This window comes from Fusarium sambucinum, chromosome IV (assembly GCF_050947815.1).
Source record: "Fusarium sambucinum isolate potato_lamoka chromosome IV, whole genome shotgun sequence".
Taxonomy (NCBI): domain Eukaryota; kingdom Fungi; phylum Ascomycota; class Sordariomycetes; order Hypocreales; family Nectriaceae; genus Fusarium; species Fusarium sambucinum.
Window position 1 is genome coordinate 4702678 of NC_139291.1, and position 25515 is coordinate 4728192.

A 25515-nucleotide genomic window follows, 5' to 3' on the forward strand; every position below is an offset into this window, starting at 1 on the left:
TGGTTATTGCCGCCAGGTACCATGAGCTTTTCCAGGAAGGATTAAGAGCATAATGAGTGTTGAATAGTACGCCGATGCCTGAAATTGAATTAGAAATACTTTTTCCTGCGCCCCCATCAAATCAAGCGATGAATACCGTTAAAGATTAATCACGGTATGGTATGCCTCATCGCATAATTATCCGAATTTCATGGTGAAAGCCACAAGTCTGAGATCTCCAAACCGTATGTAAGCCATTTCGATTCTTGTACCGTCATCTATATGGTATTTCTGCCACTACTGCAGACGTTTTGGTCCCCATAACGCATAGCAAGCTGCAGAAAAGGGTCATGCCGAGCCATGATCATGACAAATAAGTTCAAGCGCACAGAGGCATTGGTCGCAGATGAGTTACAACCCCCTGCATCGCACAACGGGCGCCATCGAAGTGTGAAGCAGATAACGGTCGATACCAATGCCCGATCATACCCAGAAATCATGAAGATCACAATAGTAACCGCAATTGGAGATTCGTATCAATTCTAGAGCCTCTTTTGCTCTATATACACTGCATCTAGCCCACGTATCCCTTGAGTTCGGCGACCGACGCCTTCCATGTTGTAACTATTGCGGAAAAAGAAGTAATCGTTGATGGTATTCGTTTAGTGGTCCCAAGGGTGCTTGAGGCCGAGGAGAACGGCACCTGAAGATTGTTAGCCATTGCGCCTCAAGGAACCAACATTTTGCATGGTAGCTTGTATGCTACATACCATCCTTCTTCGCCCGGTACATGAGCTACATCATAATCTGTTAGCAATTCGTCCATATTGATCATAAGTCTCGCTTCGATGTTTTATATCCAAGCTCAAGATCGCCGTCTGCAGGGGCGACTTACGAAGAACCACATGCCAGCGCCTAGAGCTGTCGCGGTGAATCGGTAGATACGGGGGACGTGAGCCACAGGGGGCTTAGGAGGGCCGTTAAAGCTATGGTGACCGTGACCAGCCATGATGAAGTTGTTGGAAATGTCGCTCGGTGGTTCGGACTGCAGATGGTAGTGATGTTAGCGGATGTTTAATGTGGGCTCGAGATTGATGTCGGCGGTATAGCTGAATTGACATACGTAGAGACCGAATTGAGAGAGCCGTGGACGAGGCGACGAGAATGGTGAACGGCAATCGTCAGTCTTGATGGAGTCGTGAACCGAGCCAATTCGGCGATTGACTTGCTTAGGTAAGGATGGCTTATGATTGGGCGAACCCGATATATCGTTCGATAGGTACCTAGGTAAGCTTTGGTGCATGGATATGCATATAGAGCATTTAGTGTTATAGGGAAGTCTTGCGTGCATCATCGGTGGGGCTCCCGATCCAGGTCGAGTTCGACTCAACTCCGAGTTAGTTAAGATACCACCTGGCATTCATTCACCAAGACTTTGGAAATAACCTAGACTAAGCTGGCCTCTTGTTATTTTATCTATAACACCTTTTGCACAATTATCTTTATTCTGTTGAAGAGAGTCCTCCTTTTTGGTATTACATCAGCGCCCGTGGTTGCTTCGTATTTAGCTCCCGTTCGACAGCTCCCCCACATTCGCCAAGCGATGCTCTTCTGAGCTACCTCTCTCCAGACATCACGAATATCATTCACAGAAACCTACGCCTCAGTGAACAGTGACTGCGCAATAGCTCAAGTGGACGAATACGTTCGCCATGGCGACTCCAAAGTTTAGCTCCAAGTCACCTACGATTCGACGTATACGTACGTGTCACAACTCCGTTTCATCTATTAGATGCTGTCCATTCTGTGATGAACCTCATAGCTGATCAAGCCTATAGTTCGTGAAGCAGCTGAAATATCTAATTCACCATCCGCCGATTACACAGCCGAGCCTCTCGAGTCCGACCTCTTCGAATGGCACTTTACACTCCGAGGGCCTCCCAACTCGGTTTACAGTAATGGAATCTACCATGGCCGTATAGTTCTACCTCCTACTTACCCCCTTCGACCGCCTTCTTTTCGTTTTATGACTCCAAGTGGTCGTTTCGAGGCCAATCGTGAAATTTGCTTGAGTATCAGTGGCCACCATGAGGAGACGTGGCAACCCGCGTGGGGAGTTAGGACAGCTCTGGTAGCGTATGTTTGACCCTTGAGATATCAGTGGTGTGTCGCAAAGGCTGACATGTACGGATAGACTTCGAAGTTTCATGGAAACAGACGCCCGCGGTCAATTAGGTGGTCTCGAGACAACTGATGCTGTGCGCCAGCGTCTTGCTAACGAGTCATCAACATTCAAGTGTTTGGCATGTGGCAAGACAAACAGTGAAATCATACAGGAATGCGAAGAGCGAGCAAAGGAAGCATCGTCCAGCGCTCAAGAAGTTGAAGTGCCCAAAGAGCTGAACATGGGATGGCGGGATGAAATGGGAGCCAAGAAAGAGGGCGAAAAAAAAACTGAACAGACAAATGATGATGCCGAGACAGCTCAACTTGCAGAAGGGTTTGTCCAAACTGCGCCGGATGTTGGCCCTGCTGATGATAACATTCCGGCCCCTCAACCGCAATTTGACAACCGGAACCCCACTCCAACCCGAACAATTCCCCTCCCGGCTCCGGCGGCCCAAGTACCGGTCCATGCACCGGTTGCAGCACAGGCTCAACAAGCACGAAGGGCGTCTGACGATGGAGTTCCATTGTGGTTAGATCGGGCCATTGTTGTGTTGGTTGTGCTTCTAGTGGCCCTCGTGCTCAAGATTATCTTTGCTGTGTGAACATCCTATGCGTAGGCACTGAGCGTTTGCGTTTGCGTCCGGATTGGCGTACGGTGTATTTATCGGGTTTCAGTAAGCTTAGGGAGCGAATTAGATATCCAGTCGAATTGAGCATCGCATCCCGCATGAAATCAGCCTATAATTGTTGACTCAATCCACCACCAGGATTGTAGTCAACAATACTTTATATATACAGATTGTATTGTTGTCGTAGGACAAACCTAAAATTCGTACGGCGAATTTAACCTGATATTGGATTGCTTGCATTTGTTAATGGTATATAACCCAGTGATTGTCTTGTCGTGTGCCTCAGTGACTAACAAACGACTGGGAAAGCTCGTCGTGAAGTACCCCGAGCACTACATGAGGGGCGGCAACGAACGTATTGCTCTTGTTATTTTATTGATATTATGCATTACTAACTCGAATTATGACATATGGCAGAAGAAAGAGGGGCCTGGACGCTAGAAGTGACTGTCAATCTCTGGCTCTTGTCAGTGACTGGCAGCTGGCGGCAACTCTGCAAAAGCATATGCAGTCACTGGATTATTGCACCTCGGGTGAAATTTAAAATTATGACTTTTTCTTCTTTTAATCCTCTCCTTACTCTTTAAAACCCTCTTTTACTTTTAATTTATATATATATATATATATATCTACATCCATACGAGAATATCTACCATGTGTCTATCAATCATGGAGACAAACGGTAAAACCCTACTGAGCAGTGGTAAATATCATGCGTGCTAACAATGTGATTTTAAGGTGTTCAAAAGACCCTTCAAGAGAAAAAGGAAGGGAGACGTGCACGGAGACGTTTGTGTCCGAGGAAGAGGCGTCAAGACATCGAATATTAGAACACCGATCAGATCCCGTCCATATGAGACAGGACGGGAAACTCCTTTGCCACTATTCAAAGAATTTCGGAGAGTCCGGCTGCAAAGAAACGTTTTACACGTTAAACGATGTATTGGCACACTTGAGCTCTGTGCATGCTGAAGAGAAAGAAGCGATGGAGTGCCCGATATCAGGGGATTGCATAACCAACTGCCGTGCAAACGGAAGTCTGAAGAACCACGTTGAACATAACCACCGTGCGAACGCCCATCAAACGGTTGTGGTTTGGTATCGAGATCGAGAGGCAGTTTAATACATCATGTCAAGGTTGTAAACGAATAGACTGATTATCGCCATCCATACCCAGAGGAAGGGTGTGATAATAAATGCAACAACCCACAAGACCTCAAGTATCACATCGACCCGGCTCATAAAAACATCAAGCACAAATGGCATCAATGTGCTGACACGTTCACGTCACTAAGAGCTGTTGAACAGCATGTCAAACGCATACATGAGGGCGAAAAGTCACTATGCCGATAAGCACGATGACAAGCAGCCAGACTGTCAATACTGCAGGCAGCATTTCAGCAGACCTCAGATTCGGCGGGTTCACGAAAAGTCACACACACATCAATTTGTGTGTCCAAGACTATGGTGCAACCAGAGATTCGAAACATGGGATGAGGCACTGGAGCATGATCTCGGCGAAGAGCACGATTTCACAGAAGCTCTGCTCTACACTTGCCCTCTGGAAAACTGCCGAATCGCAGTCAAAAAACGATCAATGACAAGGCATGCCATGAAAGTCCATTGAAACACCTATGTAGCCTACGGGCATATAGCCCCGGACACCGAGTTCCAGGAGGTTCTTGCTGAGACCCTGCCTTTTCCAGTCGTTTCCCCTGCTCAACAAAACCCACGAGTTCTTGTTCTATAGGGAATGAAAGCTACTGGGTACGTGATAAAGTCCAGATGTTTCTCGAGGCTTCTTAGCTAACTGTTGATACCACAGAGATTGGAGGCATTGGGGAATACCCTTCCAAGACACTGCATCCCACTCATTCAATTCTTTCGCCTGACAGTCAGCCAATTCGAATCGGAAAAGAGAGGAGATGAGGTTGTTCTGACCATCGAGTAGCAGAAACGTTGGAATCTGAGCTTTAGACTAAAGAAATAAATAGTTTAAGAGTCTGGTCTACATAAATAACCTAAGCGTCTTACCTAAATAAGAAGCCTAAAGTCTGTTCTAACATAAACTGATTTATAACCTTCGTCTCTTGTGCTTCCGGCGGCCAGCGCTTCTATCTGATACCCAGACCGATTATCTTGTTTTCTGTCATGTTATAACCCTGACTCAGAGGAAATCAATCTATCGGCCTTTCCCATCAACCTTGTCTCTCACACACCACATCAAGTTGCAAGCCACTCACCAAACCATTTGAGGTGCAGAGCAGCGTTGACAGGGTCCCATCCACCATCCACTTCTACGCCTTGGCACCAATTCATCTCCTCGGTGCTTCCAAGAGAGTTAGGTATGAGGGGTTGAGTAACGATAACGCGCTGACCGGCTGTCTTGTCTTCTCCGCTTTCCTTCAGCGGGGTCTAAGTTAGTGTTTATGTTTAAGCATAAATTGAAGCATCATCGCCACATTGACATGACAATGATCAATTGACTCATACAAAGACCATTACTTCAATATGTACTCCAAGGTACTCGCTGCCATTCCATGGGGCTTGCTCATCAGCAATGCTGCCGGTGAAGTCATACATGGTGCGGTAGTTTTCACACGCCATGGTGATCGTATGTTCATCAATTCTGATTTGACTACAACCTCACTTACACCACAACAGGAACTACCAAATGGTACGGCGCCCAATCCCTCACCAGTCTTGGTGCAGAGCAAAACTACCAGGTCGGAAGCGACTATCGTGACCGTTATCTCTTGTCTGATTCGGAACATCACATCTTGGGTATCTCCGAGACTGAATACAAGCCCTCTCAGATCTTCGCGAGTGCTCCTGATCAGGGGATTCTCATGAACACAGCCACGGCATTCCTTCAAGGATTCTACCCTCCTCTTGCTGATCTCGACCCTGAAATCGCATCCCAAACCCTAAATAACGGCTCAGAAAGTCAGGCACCTCTTGATGGTTATCAGTACGTCCGACTTCGCACCATCAACGACAACTCACCTGATACTATCTGGATTAAGGGAGATGATGCCTGCCCTAAGTATGTAACTGCTTCAAAGGCCTTCATGGACAGCGATTTATTCGCCCAGCGCGAACAAGACACAAGGCAGTTTTACGAGCAGTTCTATGATGTCCTCTCCGATGGCGTGTACAACCTCAAGCCAGAGAACATGACATACAAAAATGCCTACAACATCTTTGATCTTGTCAACGTTGCCCGTATTCACAACAGTACTTCACCCGCCCGCAATGTGTCAGATGAGGATCTCCTGCAGCTTCGTTCGCTTGCCGACTCTGCGGAACTCGGCCAGAACTGGAATGAGTCCGATTCTGCTCGGGCCATTGGTGCACAGACGCTTTCTGGTGCTATTCTTGCTCAATTGAACCAGACTGTGAGCTCCAAGGGGAGCCTCAAGTTTTCTCTATTTTCTGGTAGTTATGATACGTTCCTCGCCTTCTTTGGTCTCGCAGAACTTCTCGACAAGTCTCCTGATTTCCATGGTCTACCAGACTACGCATCCACCATGGCATTTGAGCTCTTCACCAATGACAACACGGACGAGTTCCCTTCAAACACAGAGAAGGACCTCCGTGTGCGCTGGCTTTTCCGTAACAGCACTTTCGGCGAGCTGGAAACATTCCCTCTCTTTGGAACCGGCGAGGACTCTCTGTCTTGGTCGAAATTCGTGACCGAGATTGAGAAGCGTGCTATTTCGGATGTGGGAGACTGGTGCTCCCAGTGCGGATCCGATGAAAACTTTTGCGCTGCTTACGAGGACAGTACTAATGGTAAGAATGATGAGAATAGGAATGAGAGTGACGGCGAGGATGACAGAGGCGGTATGTCGAATGCTGTTGCAGGTGTCATCGGCGCTATGGTGACTCTTGGTGTTGTTGCCACCGTGGGAGCTGCTGCGTTTGTTCTCGTCAAGAGACGCAAAGCAACTGGCCACGTTGACGAGAAAGGCAGTGTTCGCAGTAGAAGCACTGATGAGAATGCGACGAAGGTTTGAGCTTGCACTGCTGTAGGTAGGATACACTTGTAGATAGGTAGTTGTAAGAATGCAGTTTCCTTGTCCTAAATAAAAGAGGTTGTTATTATTATTTTAGCCACTTATTATAACCTGTACCAGAATTATCAGGTATGTCAAGATTCTGTGGTTGAATTGCGCTTCGATCCATGACTGTATATATAAAGAACCTGCCTCGGAACTGAACTTATAGGCAGGCTTAGACTATCCACAAGACCAGAAGAGATACTCCCTTAATTTACGATACTAATGTCCTGAGTTAAGACTCAAGTAGGTGGCCTATGAGGGGAGGATGTGCATCGTGTATACCCAGCTAGGTAGTGGTAACACCAAAAAAAAACATACAACAGCGGGGATTCGCTGGTCGTCACCGACCCAACTACTAATCCGCCCCTTACCAGCTTGACTATGGGAGAGCGGACGGGATCCCGTATTTTCTGGTAGGTATGGTCGTATGTGAAAGAGAGAAGTAATAAAGTGGATTATATAGAAAATGTTCCTTTCCTCAAGATGCAGTGAAAGTCGCACCGAATGCACAGTGATTAGGCTTAACATCATTATATAATAGCCAGGTAAGGTATTCTTATTCACACAACCAACTTGAGAAATGCTTTTGTTACACTTGAAGAAGCACACCTATAGATGGGGTAGTTATAAGAACTTTCCTTACCCCAGATAAAAGGGGTTAGTTGTTATCATTGTTCTAACCACTTGTTATAACCTGCGAATATATTTATCTATTCTAGAGAGATGCTGCACTTCCCTGGGCAAGCCATCTTGTTACATGTATTCGAGTATCTATATGTAAGGCGGGAAACTTCCGCTTTCGAATTGAGGTCCTTGTTCACAGTTATTCTTGTTACTCCCGTGTTTAACTTTAACTTACCGTATCTATATTCGATATGTATAACGTTTTTATACATCACGCATTGTAAGAACCTAGTTCTGCTACTTGAATAATGTTTTTCGGGGAGAAGGGGGGTGTTTAGGAATACATGGTAGTGCTGAGATAGATGGAATTACTGGTAAACAACCGACCGACCACTGTTCTACATGCCTACAAGTAAGTACCTTCAACCCTACCTAAGATACACTTGCATAGGATAGTAGAATTTGTAATATCCTGTATTTTATAGCAGGGATAACTGTAATGTTTGAAAGGGCTTCATCGTCAGACCGCATTGTTGGTTAACGGTACAATGCCAGTCTACATATTCATATCCTATCACTCAAACACATCATACTTTCTTCTCTTCGTTGTAAGCTTCTGTCATCGCTACAGTCTTGTATTTCCTAATTTATCCAGAGGAGGATGATAACGACTGGGAGCTACCGTATTTTTACCCCTTGTTTATATTAGATCGCCTCCTGACACTAAGAATGTATGGGGGCTATGTTCTTCAGAGTAACCCAAAAAAGTTGTAACGTGAGTCAAGGACATAATCATGATGTTTGTTATCTCTAATAGGATAGAAATCTTCAAACCTTTGGTTTATAAACTATATTTTGATTAAACGAACTCGTAGCGAGCTCTCATCTAGTCATGCGACTCCAGATCGTGCCACACTAATGTCCATCCAGACATCGGAACCACTGTACGTCCTAATCCATACTCTCGTCATAGCCTGTGTGCTTAAACTGTCGCCCCCATTGCCAAGGGACAGCCAGCCACCACCACTCCCCTACCATGAGTCCCAGACCTTCTTCCGAGTACTTGAGCACGCCTGTTTTTACGCCCCAATCCATGATGAGCTTAGCCTCGAACTCTTCGAGAACTGGTTTCAGAGCATTGCATACACCTTCGATCGTCAAAAGACCTCTGTTCGCATACACAAAGCAGAAAGCACCCAGCACATCCATCCACCGTTCCGCTTCCCGGCGTCCAAAGAAGTCAACCCATTGCGGAAGCACGCTATTTTTGTCTTTACCTGCGGCTGGAGGTCCTTCGAAGACGCTCTTACGGAGCACATCGATCTGTTCGTCATACTTGTACAAGTCCGTGGGGACCGCTTCAAGATCATGGGAATAGAGTGATTTCTTCAGCTTGCGCATCTCGTACTGGCCAGGCTTGAAACCCAAGGGAATGTGAGGCACGTTGACTGGAACCAGTCTGATCCTTTCACTCGCATTGAGATTTATCAACGCCATTACCGACCCGTCATTGAGTGTAAAAGGGATTCGATAGGCCTCACCACGGCGGAAAGTGGCATCCAGCTGCGTTTTGAAATCAGCAGCGTCCTTGTATTTGGTCCGTTGCGCAAGCTTCGAAAGCACATGCCCAAATTGTTCGTTGAGTCTGAAAGGTCTCCCAGAAAGCGGCGGCCGCTTGCTTTTACAGATGATGCGCTGCTTTGTCAGGGCATCGATGGCCTCCTTCAGTAATAAGTTGATCTTATCTTGGTCACCACCTGCCAAGGTAGAGAACTTCTGCTTGATCTGCTCAACCGTGTAACGGCTCTCGTCTGTGCAGCACAAGGATCGTACCCAAGACCTGGCAATGTCATCTTCAGTGATTTCGATGTGCTCAACACTGGGTCCACTGAGCATCTTTTCGACAACAACAACAGATGGAGTAGCGACAGCCTCAAAGCGAGCGAAAACAGATGTCTGAGGGTTGTAGAATTTCTCCCGGGGGTCTTCTTCATCATGGGGAGTGACGTCCTGAAAGGTAAAGTCATTTTCTAGGGCACCCCTCGTTACTGGAAGATCAATGCCTCTTCGTCGGGGCAGCTCGAGTGTCCAGTCAATTAAACTGTACCAGTCATAGTCCATGGGGTCCTCAAAATCGATTTCCGGCAGCTCGTTCTTAGAATAAGCAATTATGAATCGATCCTGGAAATCCTTGGTAAGCTTCCTGATATATGCACCCTGATCTCTGCGAGCATCAACCCAGAATCGGCGCATGTTTTTGATAGAAAGATCGGGGAAAAGCTTGAGCAAGAGGCCCCAATCAATGGATTTGTCGGCTCCGCCTAGCAACACGCGTACGGCAACCAATGCAGCAAGGAGACGCTCTGCCTCCTCCCCACGGATCAAAGGCGTGGGATCGACTTGACTGGGTGGTTGGTTTGTATTATCGGGAAGGGGCGTCAAAGGTCGTGAGACGAGGCGCACACGTTTAACTCTCGGTTGCTGTGGCGTTTGTCGAGCAGATGCTCGCAGTCGGCTACCGGAACCTCGAGGTCGACCACCTCGGCCTCTACGGTTAGCTCGAGGGATTCTGTATCCTGGTTTTTGTAAAAACGCGGGGAACCTTGGCCATTCGAAACTGTCGTCTTCCTCTTCCTCTTCCTCATCCTCATCAGAGGCGTCCACGAGCAAAGCACGGTCCGGAACGTTTTCGGTGAATGACTTCGGCGTAAGCTGCCATTCTGAAGGCCAGGAAACTGTAAGGGTTTCGATAGTTTCGCCGCCGGCCTCAGTAGAGAATGAGACAAAAATGTTATAAGGACCTGCCGCTCCAGGTGGCGCGTGAATGAAAGAATCTGACCATGCACGCTCAAGGTCAGTACAGATATATGTCCGCGCCACAAATGACTGATACTGGCTGAGTCTGCCGTGACGTTGGAGGCTCTGGCGATTGAGCGAGTGTGCTTTCCGGTCAATCATTACTATCATTGATGACCAAGCGAACCAGTTGCTATCGGGCATCCATCCCTTCAAGGTGTAGCTGGCACCCTGCATCTCAAAATCCTGAGGGGTAATATACGGCCAAATACCATCATAGCCAGATACTATAATCGGTTTATCAAAAACAATCTCGCCAGATGGATGAGCTGAGAGCCCTTGTTGCCAGGCAGTACCGAATCTGTTGCTGAAGTAATGCTCTGATCCCTCAACATCATTTTCATCCAGGAATGTGTTAGGGTCGAGAAACCGAAGGGCCTCAGGAGCGCCTTGGGAGGACTCAAAGTGTTCATAACGCATCGGCTCTCCCATTTCGTTTTGGTATGCCCTCGATTTCGAAGGGCGCCCTTCTAGAAACGTACTCTTGCGTTTTCGACCTCGTTTTTGGGGCGGTGGGAAATCATCACCGTCGTCGTCATACTCGTCCTGGGCGGCCCGCTTCTGAGCAGCTCGTGCAACATAGACAGGGGCATCGAGCATCTCAACCTCTTCTGGGAGATCTCGACGGCCACGCTTTAGCAAGTCGCTGTCCACTTGAGCATCAAATGGAGGGGGAAGATATGGATCTGGGTGGGCATCTTTGATCTTTAGCACTACCTCATCAGCTTCTGGGGAAAATGGATCAATCCCAGGTCGGACGATGATATGACACTTCTCGGTCACACCCTTTCTGCTGCGAAAAGTGAGCCAATGCTCAGCTGCGCTCTTGTTCTTCAACAATTCTCGGAGAGCAGCCTGATATGTGCGGATTTGCGGCGCTACTTCCGAGTAGGATTCTGTCCATCGAAGAGTAATGGCCGTCCATAAGGATTTGCCACCCGGGAAGACACCTTGTTGCTCCTCCAGAATACCTTGAACGATCTGGGAGATACGGCTGTTCGTGACAGCCTTGGAGAGCGGGGTGCCAACAGTTGTTGGTGTTTTAGCCTTGGCCACACAGCCGGATTTGCCGGGTGTTTCATTAGTCCCAGGCTGCAAAGACTTGGGTTGTTCTGGGTGAGAAGTCGTGGCTAGCTGAGATCCATTTCTTTCAGATTTGGGGCCATGTGTTTTTTGGGAACCTCCAGGCAAACTAAACCGATTTAAAGACCCTAAAATCGGCCGTAGTTGGCTATTTTCGCCTTGAACAAGGGCCCCATTGGTACCGTTCAAAAGCGAAGATCGCCTCGGCGAGTCGAACATGGTAACTGGGGGTCGATGAAGTTCTGTGTTCGCGTGCACTTTAAAGCTGACTGTTGGTCTTGAGGACCACGTTGGTCGAGCAGCAACAGGGCCGCGCAACGTTGATGCTCGTTTCGGTGTTGGTCCATCCTCACGTACAAGGCTGGATTCTTTATCTTGTTGTTTCTTTTCCAGGTGCTTGTCCGAGCCTTTCTCTTGATCATTGTCTTCTTCGTTGGGTAGTTCTGTGTTGTCCTCTGCCGCAGCTTCTTCTTCTACTTCGTCTTGTGGTTTGTCCGCGATGGGGGTTGCGTTAACCTGTTCCTCTACTTCAATTTCGGAAGCAGCTCTCTTCCTCCCACGCCGAGCTGGCGTTACGATAGGCTCTTCAAATGATGGATTGCACGCCGTCCGGGATTTGGTAAGATGATATAGTAGCCCGTTATCATTCTTCCATGCCTTCCCACATTTTTCACATACCCAGGATTTTGAAGGAGTCGGGTTTCCATCGGGTTGCTCTTCGTGTCTCTTTTTTCTTACTTCGCCCTTCTTTGGACGGCCCCGTTTCCTCCCACTTACTAGCTGCTCGTTAGAGCAATCTTCTTTCGGCTCACTGCTGGTGCTTTCCTGCGTTTGCGACTCCTCATTTTCGGCAGTGGTTTCTGTGACTCTTGTTTCGGGTTTCTTAGCTGAGGACCTTGTCGACCTAGTTCGACTCGGCCGCATCGGGGTTGTTAGAGCTGCCTGTGGTGTTTCTGGGGGTTCTTTGAGGACATCTGGGGATACTTTGAGTGTCACCATAAGTTCGTCGACCTTTTCTGGCTCGGGTGCTGCATTCTGCTGTTTTGTGCCGTCATTTTCTGTTTGAGTAGCTTCAACATGTTTCGCAATCTCTTGACGAGGATTTCTTGGTTCTTTAGCGGTTGTTTCTTGTGCCTGTGTTGGGGCAGCTTCTCGAGACATAACAGCTTCTTGGGGGACAACAATCTCTTGAGGAACAGAGACTTCCTGAGGCTTGCTAGCCTCTCCAACAACGTCAGTTTGTGTGGAGATTTCTGACATCTCTTCACGGCGTTTCCGGCCTGCCTTTTTCTTTGGAGCAGACACAGGCTTTTCTTTTTTAGCCTTTGGCTTTTTAGGACGACCTTTAGTTGTACGGCGGGCCATACCCATATTGCACAGTTCAGCCAGTGTCGGTGGAGCTTCAGATGACAATACTGTGGGCTGAGCAGGCGGGAAACCGTAGCTATCAGTAACTGACGACTGATCTGCGGTATCCATCGGTGTCGGGAGAGGGTCTGGTAGGTCGTTTGGTGCAAAGTATCGATAGGATGCTACTTTTCCAGATCTTGTGTGCTCGCTATAGATCTGAAAGTGAGCTAGATGAGACGGTTGCAACTCCGGGACAGACAGTGCAGTAGTCATTGAGGAGAGGTGTCGACTGTATGAAGGACCCAGCGTCAAGGCGTAGACATCGGGATTCGTAAGCCCAGTATCGCCTAGTTGTTTCGCCATTTCCGCAATTATAACAGGAACCGGTTTATCCAGAGACCACGGTGGTGCCTTCGATATCTCGGGAACGTTGGAAGCCTGCCCTATGAGCTGTTTGTTTCCGTCAAGACCATCAAGATCTGGGTTTCGAGGGGTCTTGCTTTTTCTCTTGCCTGTTGAGAGGTACAGCGACCAATCTTCAGAATTGAGATCCCTGACATACTTGACGCAATCCTTGAACACCTTATCGCCTAGCTTCGCGGCGACGTACTGGATGACGCCCCTCTGATTAAGAAAACGGCAGACTTTTGCCAGCACCTTCATCTGCCAGCGCATTCCTAGAACGCCAAGCTTCGACTTCATGTCTTTCATTTGAAGAACTCCCCACTCTTTGACGATAGCCATGATGGTGGTGGCCAATGCGATGTAGTCGATAGACTCGCCAATCCATCGGGTGCGCCATGGAACGGGCTCGAGATCCTCGACGAGTACTTGTCGAGTCAGTGTCATGTCTGGTCGAACTTCGTCTGTGCCTTCACTGTCTTTGGGCAAGGGGGGGGCGAAGAGCTTCAGCCACATCTTGCTTGTTTTAGTTCCGCGAACAAGAGTTGTTCTCTTGACGATGTACCCCTTTTTGAGAAGGGAATCCGTCCTTTTCGGCACAGATCGTTTGTCTTGATCCGTCAGGCGTCCAAGATCTCCCTGGAGAATTCCCTGTGTGGTTGTTGAAGCTATGCCCAAAAGTAACATCCACTCGGACTTGGGAACTCGCTTATAATCAACGGCATGGCCAGTGAGGGATTCCCACATCGTATCTTCGGAAGCGCGCACACGAACATTGCTGGCCGATGTCGAGTTTTCTGGCTGCGATTCCGAAGTCTCTGCATCTTGTCCAGGGGCACCACCAGAAGATGAAAGCGCTAAAACTTCATCTAAGGAAAGATGATTGAACTCGCGATCAGCGCCAACAGAAATATCCCGTCTTGCAGCAAGCCAACTCCAGATGATAGCAGCAGTACGGTCTTGTACAGTAGAGTTGCCTTTTGGTAGTGCTTCTGTGTGATCTGAGGGATGATGAATTGCTTTCAAAACGTCTTGTACGAGACACCCTTAAAACCAGTTAGTAGCTTGTTCTCTTACAATAGGAGCTGGTTAGCTGCTTCGAACCAAAAAAAAGCTTACCTTCTTCTCCATAACATGAGATATGCACCAAAAGGCTCGCGATCAAGCCTTCGAGCTCTGACGCCATTTCATCAGCGATTTCGTAGGGATCATTCTTGAGTGAAAGCGACGCGTTTAAAAAATCTTCACGAAAGCCGTCTGGGGCGAATTGAACCGACGAGCCCCAGCGGAAGTTATGCTAAATATTATTTTTCTCGGTTGCTGTACGAAGCAGGCGAAGTGGGGATAGCGGGGGTAAGCTGAGTGGAGGGAGAAGGAGCCGCATGCACGTCAGAAACATGATGACATAATCACGTATAATTGAGCATTAAATATGAAGCTTTTGTGCACTATCACTGGGGTTTTGTTACTTGATGCTCCCTCGCTCTGAAGCTTTGAGTTTCAAAAAGTAGGGCTCAAGAAACAACCTTATTCTCTCACAATTTCATGGGTTGTCCTCGAAGTTTGATAGCGTGATTCGTGCAGAAAGGTAGAGCTCTTAGAGCACAATACAAAAGCAATACCTGCTCAGCAGCCCACTTCTTCGGGGTTTTGTTACAATACAATTCTTAGAAGTTATATGAATTACTAGTAGTGAGCAGTGCTTTTGTATTGTGTGAGAATAAGGTTGCTCTTAGAGCCCTATGTTTCGTGACATACCGTCTCATTGCATCGATTAGACTTTGCGAAGCCCCCCCATCAAAAATATGAATTACTAGTAATGCCCTTCTTCTAATCAACCTCTATCAAACGGCATGTAGGGCCATCGTGGCCTTTATTCGCCATGCAGAAACAAAAGATAAATACCCACACATAAACTGTGACCACTTCATAGATGGTAGTATGATTCATATGCAATTCTGAATTCCATAAACGTAAACTCGCTCATGCTGGGTATCCTCAATGACCTGCCCGCAGCAACTTGGCCTGCTCGTGCTCTCGAATCTTCCTGTACGCCTCCAAAACATCCGCCCGGGCCTCTTGCAGCTCTTCTCTTCGCTTCAGACTGCCCGCAGCCTTGGGAATGTCGGCGACATTTGCAGTAGCACCTTTGATCTTGATCTGTTTTGACATGTTCTTGTTAAGCTCGGGTGGTGCTTGTGCCTGGTCGTGCACAGCGATCTTGCCTTCTGCTCTCTTCTTCTTTAACTCTTCCCAAGGATCGTCAAACTTAGCTCCCTTTCGTCGCGCCTTCTTGCCTGTCGCTTCGTTGAGTGTTGCTCGAGCAATTGCTGCAGCGCCCGTAGGATCCTCGTCAAGTTCCTGTCCAATCGCTTCGTCCGCCTCGTCCTCCTTCTGCTCCTGGATCTTTCGCTCCTCCTCTCGCCATTGAGCGTAAAGCTTGTGCATATTTCTCTCCTTTCGTGTGCGGTAGACTTTGAATCCCTGCTCGTCCTTTCCATCTTTGATGGTCGTCTTTTTGGTGAGGCCCGCGACCGGTAGCGATGCATCTACTCGTTGAGCAAAAGCCCTAAGGTCTTCGCCTGGTCGGATCTTGAGCTCTTCTGGTTTCTGTTTTGTCGACTTTGCGTCTTCTCCATCGTCGAGTCCGGATCTCACTTTCTTCCCCTGTGCGACAGACATGAGTCGTCTAAAGGCTCGTGGAGCGTCGTTCTCTTTGCGCGCCTTCTTACTCTTCTTGACCTTTGCATCTGCGGGAGCGTCCTTGGCTGTTTTTGAATTCTTTCCTGCTCCAGGCTTCACTGTCGCATTCTTCTTTCCAACTTGTAGAGATCGTGCTTTTTGAGAAGGAGGGAGGTTGAACCTAAAGAAACAAGTCAGATGTGCATATAGCAAGAGAGTAGCAGGTTGACTTACTCCGACTCGTCGTCTCCTCTCTTTCTCTTATGCTTGTGAGGCATGATGTATAGTTCAAATACAAGTAGCGAGTGTAGCGCAGCTGTCAATTGAAAGGAAAATAGTAACCCTTAGGCGTCAATATGGATTTTGATGCGATCGTAGTATTGCAGACAAACTCGAAGATGGAAACTTTGGGAAGGCTCCAAAAATTCTCTTATCAGGGCTTATCACAACCAAGGCCCCGCTAAGTTTTCAAGACGGGCCCTTTCCAGGCCTAGCAGACACTGTAGTTCGATACATCCACCGTACTTCATGCGCTACGGCTTTTGAAGCCACTATATTGAGATATCGAAGATGGGTGTTTTCTTCGCATAACAACACCTTCACTGAGCCTTCGCTTGCCATTGTACCTTGTACATGGCTTCTAGAGACTGGATTCACGTTTTCCCTATCATGAAATCCTGCTTATTCTTACATTACACGATGAAACGGTTTCTTAGAAAGGACAAGAGTGTGGGGCTCATTTTTATTCATGCCCGGCGTACCAAAATAACTTACTCCGGGCGGACTTTCCACTCCACAACTCATTGAACGAAACATGAGCCCAACATCTGATGATACATGAGTCAAATCATTTTCCAAGGCCAACCTAGACTTCATTTTTTATCACTGGAATTCCCATTCGAATCATGCCCTCTCCAAACGCTGTGCCCCTCGACGGGGTCAGCAAAGGAATAACACGATCAGCGACCAAGACTCGCCCCTATATATTTGCCTTTGGTATAGTAGGAGCAGCCATAAGGTCAGTCGCAATCTCTCCCTCTCTTATGGATTTATTCTTATTATAAGCAGCTCCATGGTCGCCATGTTTGCTCTTATCATTGCCAGCACATCCTTTATTTGGCCTCATGTGTCAGAATTGCAGACCAACGATAATAAAGTCAAATCCAGTCCAGGAATCAACTCGATACTTCCTGCGCCATGCCATTCACATAACGACTATTGGAGACTCATGCCTTTCCAATCAGCTGTAGATGCCGGTTGCATCGGTATAGAAGCTGATGTCTGGGCTGTCCAGAGTGAGCTCTATGTTGGCCATGACCTAGGCGGTCTGTCGACTGACCGAACTCTATCATCAATGTATATCCAGCCGCTGATAAAGCTACTACAATCTCAAAATCTAGACACTGATTCTAATCTTCCGCCTCGAGGTATATATGGTCGCAAACCTGATCAAACAGTAGTGTTACTGGTAGACTTGAAGTCAAATCCCAACACATCATGGCCGCTTTTGCTCGAAAGACTTGAGCCCCTTCGCCAAAAGGGATGGTTGAGTCATGTTCATGACGGCAAGTTTGTCTCGAGGCCCATCACAGTAGTGGGAACTGGCGAGACCGAACTGCGTCTGGTGAACGAAGCCACCCCTTTTCGGGACATCTTCCTAGATGCACCGCTTGATCAACTGGATGAGGGTCTTTATAACGATCTGAACTCGTACTACACGAGCATATCATTCGAAAAGTCGATTGGAAAAGTTGGCTCAAAAGGTCTCAAGCCAGAGCAACTAGCAAAGTTGCGGGATCAAATCTCTCAAGCCCATAGCCGAGGTCTCAAAGTGCGATACTGGGGTATGCCATATTGGCCACTTCATGTGCGAAATTGGCTCAGAGAAGTGTTGATTGACGAGGGCGTGGATGTTCTCAACGCGGACGATCTGTGGGAGGCAAGGGAAATTTTCTCCAAGAGAGGGTATATGATTGAGTGAATTATAGTTGTCGTATCAACACCAATCCATGTAGTCGACCCACTACACTATCTAGATATCGCAGCCCAAATATCCATCATTATGCCCTGATTACCTCAAAGAACCACCAGACATCTATACAAAATAAGCAAATTTCCGAGTCTCCGGTATATCACCGAGTACAATCTTGATCTCACCTAGTGCGACTGCAACTCATTGACACGTCATGGAGCCTATGACCCCGCAAGCTGATAACAGAATGGGAAGCATCTCCGTCATGACTTGATGTCATTCAAGCGCGTGAGTGAATGAAACTCCTCCCTTACATCCACAAACCAACATATCATATTCCAATAAACCGTCACAATGGCAAACGAAGGGCGCATCGCTACTCTGGATGTAAGACTGATTAATCATAACTGTATACCGGCATCATGCTCATCCAATACAGTCAACCATCGCTGATAGGCTTCCTGCCTTCTCAAAGACACTCTTTGACGGGAAGGCCGCCAAGGACTTGAGCTTTGAGGCAATTGCAAAGCATTTGGGCCGGAGCGAAGTTGCAGTGGCAGCATTGTTCTACGGACAGGCCACCGCCTCGTCTGAGGATGTCGAGAAACTATCAGAGATCCTTGACCTTCCCAAGGAGGCGTTGGCTGCTCAACTAACAGGATTTCCTAACCGTGGCCAGGCTGGACCTATGCCCCCAACTGAGCCTCTCATCTACCGCTTATACGAGATCGTTCAGAACTATGGTTATGCTTACAAGGCCATCCTCAATGAGAAGTTTGGAGATGGTATCATGAGTGCCATTTGCTTCTCGACCACGGTGGACAAGGAGGTGGACGAGGCAGGCTCCCCATGGGTCGTTATCACATTGAAGGGCAAATGGCAAGCCACCTACTATCCCTGGCACAAATTCATGGCTAACCAACATGTTCAGGCTTCCTTTCAGTCGCTTTTAGGCATTGTTCTTTTGCTGTAATTGGTTGACGGCTCTGAGTTATGATCACACTGCATGATGTGGCACGTATATGAATGATTCCTCAAAAAGCATTTACACGACGAGGTTGCAAATTGGAGCATCGTTGAGGTCACACAAGCCTAATTACATGTAGTTCGAGTAAATCGAACTGAGCAGGTTGTGGCAATGCGCTTGAAGACAATATGAAGCGAGAGAACAATACTAAGCAATTTACAAAGAAATATCAATATCCGATCCAAGCGCTTCGACGTCCGTGTACCACATGACAGCACAACTCGGTACATTTCCAAACCCCAAAATTTTCTAAAGCCTATCTGCATCTAAAAGAAGGCAAGCCAAGCAATCTAGAAGCCTTGCAACAAGTTGGTGGCTGCACTAGCGGCGGGTATTCTTTTGTCTGACAGCAACACCATCTCGAGAACAATATTAAGCGGTTTTGCACGGATCATGGGCTTCACGGCCAACACAGCAACTCGGTGAGAGGTACGTGTTATACTGGCCAAGATTGAGAGCATCTTGGTTCTGGCAAGTTGGCCAGGCTCGAGTATAAAGATGATGGCTTCTTCCTCTCTAATCTAAATCTCATCAACCACAACAATCACTCACTTCACACACTCACAACACTCTTTCACCATTCTCAACACAGAATACTCTCCGACTTTTCTAAGTCTTTCAACCCCAACTTTCAAAATGCCTTCCACCAAGACCACCTCTTCCCAGAAGCCTGGCTACCCTCTCAGCTGCACTGTCATGGCTAAGCCCACTGCCGCTGACCAGAAGCCCGGTTACCCTCTCAGCTGCAGCGTCATGAAGCAGCCCGCTCAGAAGCCCGGCTACCCTCTCAGCTGCACTGTCATGTAAAGCAGTTTTAGTTTTGCTTTCCCGATCACTTCTGGATTTTCTTTTTTGGGAGCGACTTGACAACCAACAACGCACAACCAGCTACCGACAACACATGGCGAAGCGTTCGCTTTCAAACAACAAATTGGAGGAAGATGGAGATGATATGGCAAGGAGAGGATTCATTGGCTTGTTTACTTTTGTTTTTACCTGGCTCTGAGTGACGGGACGCCGACATGAGGACGCCATTTTACACTGGCTGTTCACTCTCACTCCAGTTGGTATGAGAGAAGAACGCCCTATTAGGAGATTGGGGACGATTTTATAACTTTCTTGAATACAAGTCTTTGGATTGAAATCTTTTGCGCTCTTGAATGTGAATATGTGAACTATATATCTAGGTTGTAAAGACATCACCTGAGACCATAACAGAATTACTTGTAGCATCTAGACGCTCCTTGGTACTGACAATTTTCAAAATGGATTAAATAGAGTAATTCGCATTGAAGGAAGTATGGTCTACCTGTATTCAGTCTTCATGAACTCTCATGTTGTGATAGCCCGATTTGGTAATTCCCTAAAGTCAAAGTGGGTACTGAAGGAGCGAAAAAATCTAGCTCCACTAAAAAAAAGTCAAGGCGGTGAAAGTGGTCCCGCGGCAGAATTTGGAGATTTTTCCTATGAGCACCAGTAACATTTGCCCAGCAGCTTGCGCCGACACAAGATCACTACAAAGTCGCATCAACAAAACAGCCGCAAAAATGGTCACAAAAAGCAAGCTAAAGATGGCTCTCGCCGCCGAAAAGGGCACAGATTTCAAGAAGCTTAAGCTTCAGAAGAAACAGAAGGAGGCTACGAAGCGAAACGCCGCCGCTCGTGGAACCGACGACAAGGACTCAGACGAGGAGGAGGAGAAGGAGAAGAGGACAATCCAGATTGAGGCTGATTTTGAGGATGAAGACGACGAGGAAGAGGATGAGGATGAGGAGGAGGACGATGAGCCCCAGGTTTGTACTAGTCTCACCACATACTCACAACTTGCACTGACAAATTTCTCCAGTACGACCTACAAGGTATCAACGACAGCGATGACTCAGACTCTTCAATCGAGCTTGAGGAGAAGATTGTTCGCAAGCCAAAGAGAGATACACTCAAGAAGACCGAGCTTGCACAGTTGGCAGCTGAGAAGGCAGCCGCAGCCGCAGCTGAAGAGGACGAGGAGGAGGAGGATCCTGAGGCGGACGATATCCCCATGTCCGACCTTGAGGATCTCGACGAAGAAGATAAGGAGGACATTATCCCACACCAGCGCCTCACCATTAACAACACAACCGCCCTCCTCGCCGCCTTGAACCGCATTTCTGTTCCCACGGACAAGTCTGTTCCCTTCGCGACACACCAGTCCCTCGTCTCCAGCAGCGCCACAGCCGAATCTATCCCCGACGTCCAGGACGATCTCCAGCGCGAGCTCGCCTTCTACACCCAGAGTCTCGAGGCCACCCGCGCGGCCCGCAAGCTCCTTCGACAGGAGGGTGTCCCCTTCTCTCGCCCCAAGGATTACTTCGCCGAGATGATCAAGGAGGATGCCCATATGGAGAAGGTCAAGGCCAAGCTTGTCGAGGAGGCATCCAACAAGAAGGCTGCCCAGGAGGCTCGCAAGATGCGCGACCTCAAGAAGTTCGGAAAGCAGGTTCAAGTCGCCAAGCTCCAGGAGCGACATAAGGAGAAGCGCGAGACTCTCGACAAGATCAAGAACCTCAAGCGAAGTAAGTACTTTCGCAATCAAGCCATGTTTATCATGTTGCTAACATCCCTTCTCAGAGCGCTCAGAAACCGGCGGTGCTGGTCTCGACACCAAGGAAGCCGACATCTTCGACGTCGGTGTCGAGAAGGAAATGAAGAGCCACAACCCTCGCTCAGGCGCTGGCCGTGGTGCCGGAGCCGGCAATTCCAAGCGAACCAAGAAGAACGAGAAGTACGGCTTCGGTGGCAAGAAGCGCCACGCCAAATCAGGCGACGCCATGAGCTCCGGCGATCTCAGCGGTTTCGACCCCAAGAAGATGAAGGCCGGCGGCAGAGTATCAAAGCCGCGGCCTGGCAAGGCGAGAAGAAAGTCAATGGGCTCTCGGTAGAGGGGGTGACTAGAGCGGTGTTAATGCCTGTTGTTGACGAGGTTGACCTGTGTGGTGTATTGCTGTTGAAAGAAAAGGCTAGAGATGAAGTACAAGGGCTGGCGTTTCGGGTCCTCTTGCATGTAAATCGAAACAATTTGGTCAATATTTATATTTCCTATCACCACAATATGTTCTCCATACAATTTTTTACAAAGTGAATGCGCTTGCTATGCCTGAACGAAAGAAACGCAACCGTGTTGCCGCAGTAGGTTCACGCACATCTAGATAGAGATTATTTTCATTTTTTACATTCACCAAGGGGACTGTTGCTTATTTTATTGTTTTTTGGTCATTTCGTCTATACCCAAAGGACTAAGTAGCAGATTCTGGTCACAACTGCATATGAGTTCTTGCAGCCCTAAAACCTGTTGTGATGATGCCCTTTTCGAGGCCCAATCACCAAGCAAGAGGCCGCAATCTAACTCTGTTGAATATGCACATCAGTATCCACTGATCCAACTTTTGCGGTCGACTGTGCTCAATCTGTCTGTCGCGAAGCTTCTTCGCGGGTCTCCATCGTTGTTCCGCCGTCATCATTCATATCCAGATGTCCATACACCCGAAGTAGCGACATCCGAGAGCCTCCAGCAGTCAGAGGTATCTATATACATAAGGGAGCATTGTTTTTTGTCTGCTATATGGCCGCTCCTTGTGAAAAACGCCTGCATCCAAAGGAGAGGGGTCTCTGAGCGATTGCCAGTCGCAACAATAAGAAATAATTAAAAGAAAGAAAACCTGCAAGGCTGTGGGGAGTGCGGTAGAGGATAAAAAAAATATAGAAAAGGAAACATTGGAAGTGCAATGACATGTGATATGCACCCAAAAGTCAGTGACCGTTAATGCCCAGCCCGAAGACGCCCATGAAAAGAGAAAGCAAAACCAGTGGTATCGAGAAGAAACGCCATGCGCTCATGACACGCTTTGCTGTGCAATGCATTCGCAACCCTTAAAGAAGAATGTGTATGAATCAAGCATTGATGCCGCAGAATTCGCCGAGAAGATGCTGTTGTGAATTGGTTGTCGTATAAATCGTTGTCAAGCGACCAGCTTACTGGGTGGCCGCTACGCACCAGTGGCGATGGAAAGCCCATGCACTCTTCTGACACTCCTTACTACAGTATTTGGTGCGTCGGCATCGGCGGCATTTCGCAAACTGGCGGGTGTACTCTTCCCATTTACCGCATTGGTAGTAGGCACACTGACGAATGCCACCACGAGTGTCATCCTTGCGGCAAAGATTTCTCATGACAACGCCGGCCCAGTACTGCATATCAGTACTGTGATAGCGCACAGTGAACTTCTCGACAAGAGGAAAGAGGTTGAAATCATTGGGAAGCATATACTCTTCGTCGTCGGCATCTTCATCGTAAACCTCAGGAACATCCTCTTCCTCATCCATGGCAGTGATGTCCTTATCGATGGCAGCAAGCTCTTTACCGATCTTGAGGCGTGGGACAAGGTGGCTCTTTTGGAAATAAGACCGAAGCCCACAGTACTTGGAGACATATGCGAGAAGCTGCAGAGACATGAGCACGTCTTCTTCCCGAGGCATAGCGGCAACCATCTGAGGGTTGGGGACGAAGTTGCGGTCCAGGAGATATCGAGGGACGGTGGTAGCAGCCAGAGGAGGCTGTGGAGGTGTGGTCATCGCAGGACGGTTAGGTGAGAGTCCAATCGCGGGAACCGGTGTCGGGGCGTTATTGTTGGTAAGACTGCCATCCATGGGACTGCGGTGGTTGATATTGAAGGTGCTGGCTTCCTGATGGGTCTCAGAGACTGTTGGCGTAGCCAGATCGAGAGCTGTACCACCAAGCATGGTGTCGCCGTCCTCCATGGTAATATCCTGAATACCAACAGCTGATTGCAGGTTATCGGTACCTGTCATCTCTGTCTCGGGTGACTCGTCTGAGGGCATGCTATCACCGTTAATGTCATCGGCATCGGCAGTCGAGTTCTGGTGGCGGATTGATGGGCGTCGGCGAGATCGACCAGATGGGCCAAGGGCGGATGCTGGGCGAACAGTCGGCGAGCGCATCTGAGGGGGTGGCAGAGGCGTCGTTGGCGATGTCGGTTGGGAAACCAAATCTGTAGAGCCGAATGGGGCCATTGAAGCAAGGCGATCGATATCACGAACAGGTCTCACAAACCCCTCGACAGTATCGGTGTTCGATACTGCAGTTGCAAGGGGCTGCATGGTCTGACGAGGGGCTGAAGTCGTGGCGTGACGATCTTCAAGTCCTCTCACTCTCAGGGGCTGGTGACGAGTTGAACCCCATGATGCAGAGCGCTCTGAAGCGGACTGAGGCCATTGGGAACCACCCATAGCAGTGTCTAGGGACTGCTGCTGAGGGTGGGTTTGAGGAGCGGCAGTAGATGGTCCTGCGTAGGAGGCTGAAACATCGATGGAGGGCGGTGGACCGTGACGGCGCGATCGCTGTTCGGTGTTGTCAACACGAGAGCTAGAGCGATGGCCAAATGCAGAAGTAGCCACAGCTGCCGATGAAGAAGATGATGCAGAAGCAGTGGCCGATGCTGAATTGGACGAAGAAGGCTTCGGGATTTGGCGGTACTCATGGCCTCGGTGACGATGGTTATCGTAGTTCTGCTTTTGTTTGGCTTCTTCGGCCTTCTCGCGGCATTTGTCGACAGCCTTGGTATAATTATCGAGGATTGTAGCGATGACAGGAACCATGTCAGCCTCGACAACACGAGTGCGGACGTTTTCCGTGCCTCGAACGCCAATATTGACGACACACTGGAAAGCAAGGTTCCACTTCCACATTCCCATCATGTCCTTACTACGGCCTTGTTTCAGAATGCAGACAAGACGCTCAATACCTCCATCGACGGTGAGAATGTCGCGGATACGAGCAGAAGATGTGGTGAGATAGGCGAGATGGTTGAGCGAGTTGATGAGGGGGAGTGTCGAGGTGCAATCGAGCGCACGGCGATCATATAGGGCGGTAGTAATACCGACGGACGCCTTATTGACGTTTGGGATACTAAAGTTGACTTCCCTCATGATTGCGGTTGATGGCGATGGCGAAGGATCGAAGAGGTTTTTCGGGTTATGGTATGGGAGGGATTATTCAGGGTCCCAAATTGTCGAGGTGGTGTGGCGACCTGAAGCCTGATTACAGAGAGTCTGGCCAGATTCGCAACGTGATGACACAAGGATGCGAAGTCGAATGATGATGAGGACAAACCCCTCGATGGGGGACTGGCCAAGGAAGAGCGAGTCGGGCAGAGTTTTGAGGTTATCGTTACGGTTCGTGACGCGGTGGAGCGGATTGATGCAGGATTCCTTGGGACAGGGGAACGGTTTCCAACGGCCAAAGACAAGATTTCGAAGGTATACGGACAAAGAGTTTTGTACAGCAACAGTAATGGAAAAAAACAGGAAGGTGAAATGGAGGATATGCTGAAGATGGCTTTGGAGCGGTTGAAGAGGTGACGGGAGGTGAGTTTGAGTTGATGAATGAGATGAGATAGATGGGAGACAAGACAGACGGACGGGAGAAAAGACGGGAGTGAAGTGGAGAGTCGATTGAGGGAGTGAGTGAGGTTAGGTGAAGAGGCTGGGCTGGTTTGGTTTTAGGCGGGTTTTCGAAACCCAGGCATTCGGCCGATGGCAGCCCAGTAGCCCACCTACAGAGCACCCTCTGCACTGTACAGTAGGGGAGACCGAATTAGGCGGGCGCACCAGGGGGAGATGCTC

General features: G+C 48.4%; 10 protein-coding genes across 10 annotated transcripts; 6 read left to right on the forward strand and 4 right to left on the reverse strand.

The window, feature by feature from the left end:
• Positions 1 to 641: 641 nt before the first annotated feature.
• Positions 642 to 988, reverse strand: FSST1_001587 (uncharacterized protein; the record flags this gene model as incomplete). Its single annotated transcript, XM_083223841.1, has 3 exons — positions 642 to 682; positions 750 to 774; positions 875 to 988. The coding sequence occupies 3 exons, from the start codon at positions 986 to 988 to the stop codon at positions 642 to 644; spliced, it is 180 nt and encodes a 59-aa protein (XP_083091769.1).
• A 703-nt stretch (positions 989 to 1691) lies between these two features.
• FSST1_001588 (ubiquitin-conjugating enzyme/RWD-like protein) lies at positions 1692 to 2750 on the forward strand (the record flags this gene model as incomplete). Its single annotated transcript, XM_083227495.1, has 3 exons — positions 1692 to 1740; positions 1818 to 2115; positions 2174 to 2750. 3 exons carry the CDS (start codon positions 1692 to 1694, stop codon positions 2748 to 2750), a joined length of 924 nt encoding a protein of 307 aa, XP_083091770.1.
• A 2538-nt stretch (positions 2751 to 5288) lies between these two features.
• On the forward strand, positions 5289 to 6796 carry FSST1_001589 (histidine phosphatase superfamily; the record flags this gene model as incomplete). Its single annotated transcript, XM_083227496.1, has 2 exons — positions 5289 to 5391; positions 5442 to 6796. 2 exons carry the CDS (start codon positions 5289 to 5291, stop codon positions 6794 to 6796), a joined length of 1458 nt encoding a protein of 485 aa, XP_083091771.1.
• A 1620-nt stretch (positions 6797 to 8416) lies between these two features.
• On the reverse strand, positions 8417 to 14342 carry FSST1_001590 (uncharacterized protein; the record flags this gene model as incomplete). Its single annotated transcript, XM_083227497.1, has 2 exons — positions 8417 to 14202; positions 14276 to 14342. The coding sequence occupies 2 exons, from the start codon at positions 14340 to 14342 to the stop codon at positions 8417 to 8419; spliced, it is 5853 nt and encodes a 1950-aa protein (XP_083091772.1).
• An 812-nt stretch (positions 14343 to 15154) lies between these two features.
• Positions 15155 to 16116, reverse strand: FSST1_001591 (uncharacterized protein; the record flags this gene model as incomplete). Its single annotated transcript, XM_083227498.1, has 2 exons — positions 15155 to 16019; positions 16073 to 16116. The coding sequence occupies 2 exons, from the start codon at positions 16114 to 16116 to the stop codon at positions 15155 to 15157; spliced, it is 909 nt and encodes a 302-aa protein (XP_083091773.1).
• A 627-nt stretch (positions 16117 to 16743) lies between these two features.
• Positions 16744 to 17819, forward strand: FSST1_001592 (uncharacterized protein; the record flags this gene model as incomplete). Its single annotated transcript, XM_083227499.1, has 2 exons — positions 16744 to 16856; positions 16907 to 17819. 2 exons carry the CDS (start codon positions 16744 to 16746, stop codon positions 17817 to 17819), a joined length of 1026 nt encoding a protein of 341 aa, XP_083091774.1.
• Positions 17820 to 18164: 345 nt separating this feature from the next.
• On the forward strand, positions 18165 to 18783 carry FSST1_001593 (cyanate lyase C-terminal domain-containing protein; the record flags this gene model as incomplete). Its single annotated transcript, XM_083227500.1, has 2 exons — positions 18165 to 18197; positions 18250 to 18783. The coding sequence occupies 2 exons, from the start codon at positions 18165 to 18167 to the stop codon at positions 18781 to 18783; spliced, it is 567 nt and encodes a 188-aa protein (XP_083091775.1).
• Positions 18784 to 19473: 690 nt separating this feature from the next.
• On the forward strand, positions 19474 to 19843 carry FSST1_001594 (uncharacterized protein; the record flags this gene model as incomplete). The annotated part of the gene is made up of 2 exons (XM_083227501.1): positions 19474 to 19640; positions 19726 to 19843. The coding sequence occupies 2 exons, from the start codon at positions 19474 to 19476 to the stop codon at positions 19841 to 19843; spliced, it is 285 nt and encodes a 94-aa protein (XP_083091776.1).
• Positions 19844 to 20384: 541 nt separating this feature from the next.
• On the forward strand, positions 20385 to 21755 carry FSST1_001595 (eukaryotic rRNA processing protein EBP2-domain-containing protein; the record flags this gene model as incomplete). The annotated part of the gene is made up of 3 exons (XM_083227503.1): positions 20385 to 20630; positions 20684 to 21389; positions 21445 to 21755. The coding sequence occupies 3 exons, from the start codon at positions 20385 to 20387 to the stop codon at positions 21753 to 21755; spliced, it is 1263 nt and encodes a 420-aa protein (XP_083091777.1).
• A 1090-nt stretch (positions 21756 to 22845) lies between these two features.
• FSST1_001596 (zinc finger MYND domain-containing protein) lies at positions 22846 to 24819 on the reverse strand (the record flags this gene model as incomplete). Its single annotated transcript, XM_083227504.1, has 1 exon — positions 22846 to 24819. One exon carries the CDS (start codon positions 24817 to 24819, stop codon positions 22846 to 22848), a length of 1974 nt encoding a protein of 657 aa, XP_083091778.1.
• Between the last annotated feature and the right edge of the window lie 696 nt (positions 24820 to 25515).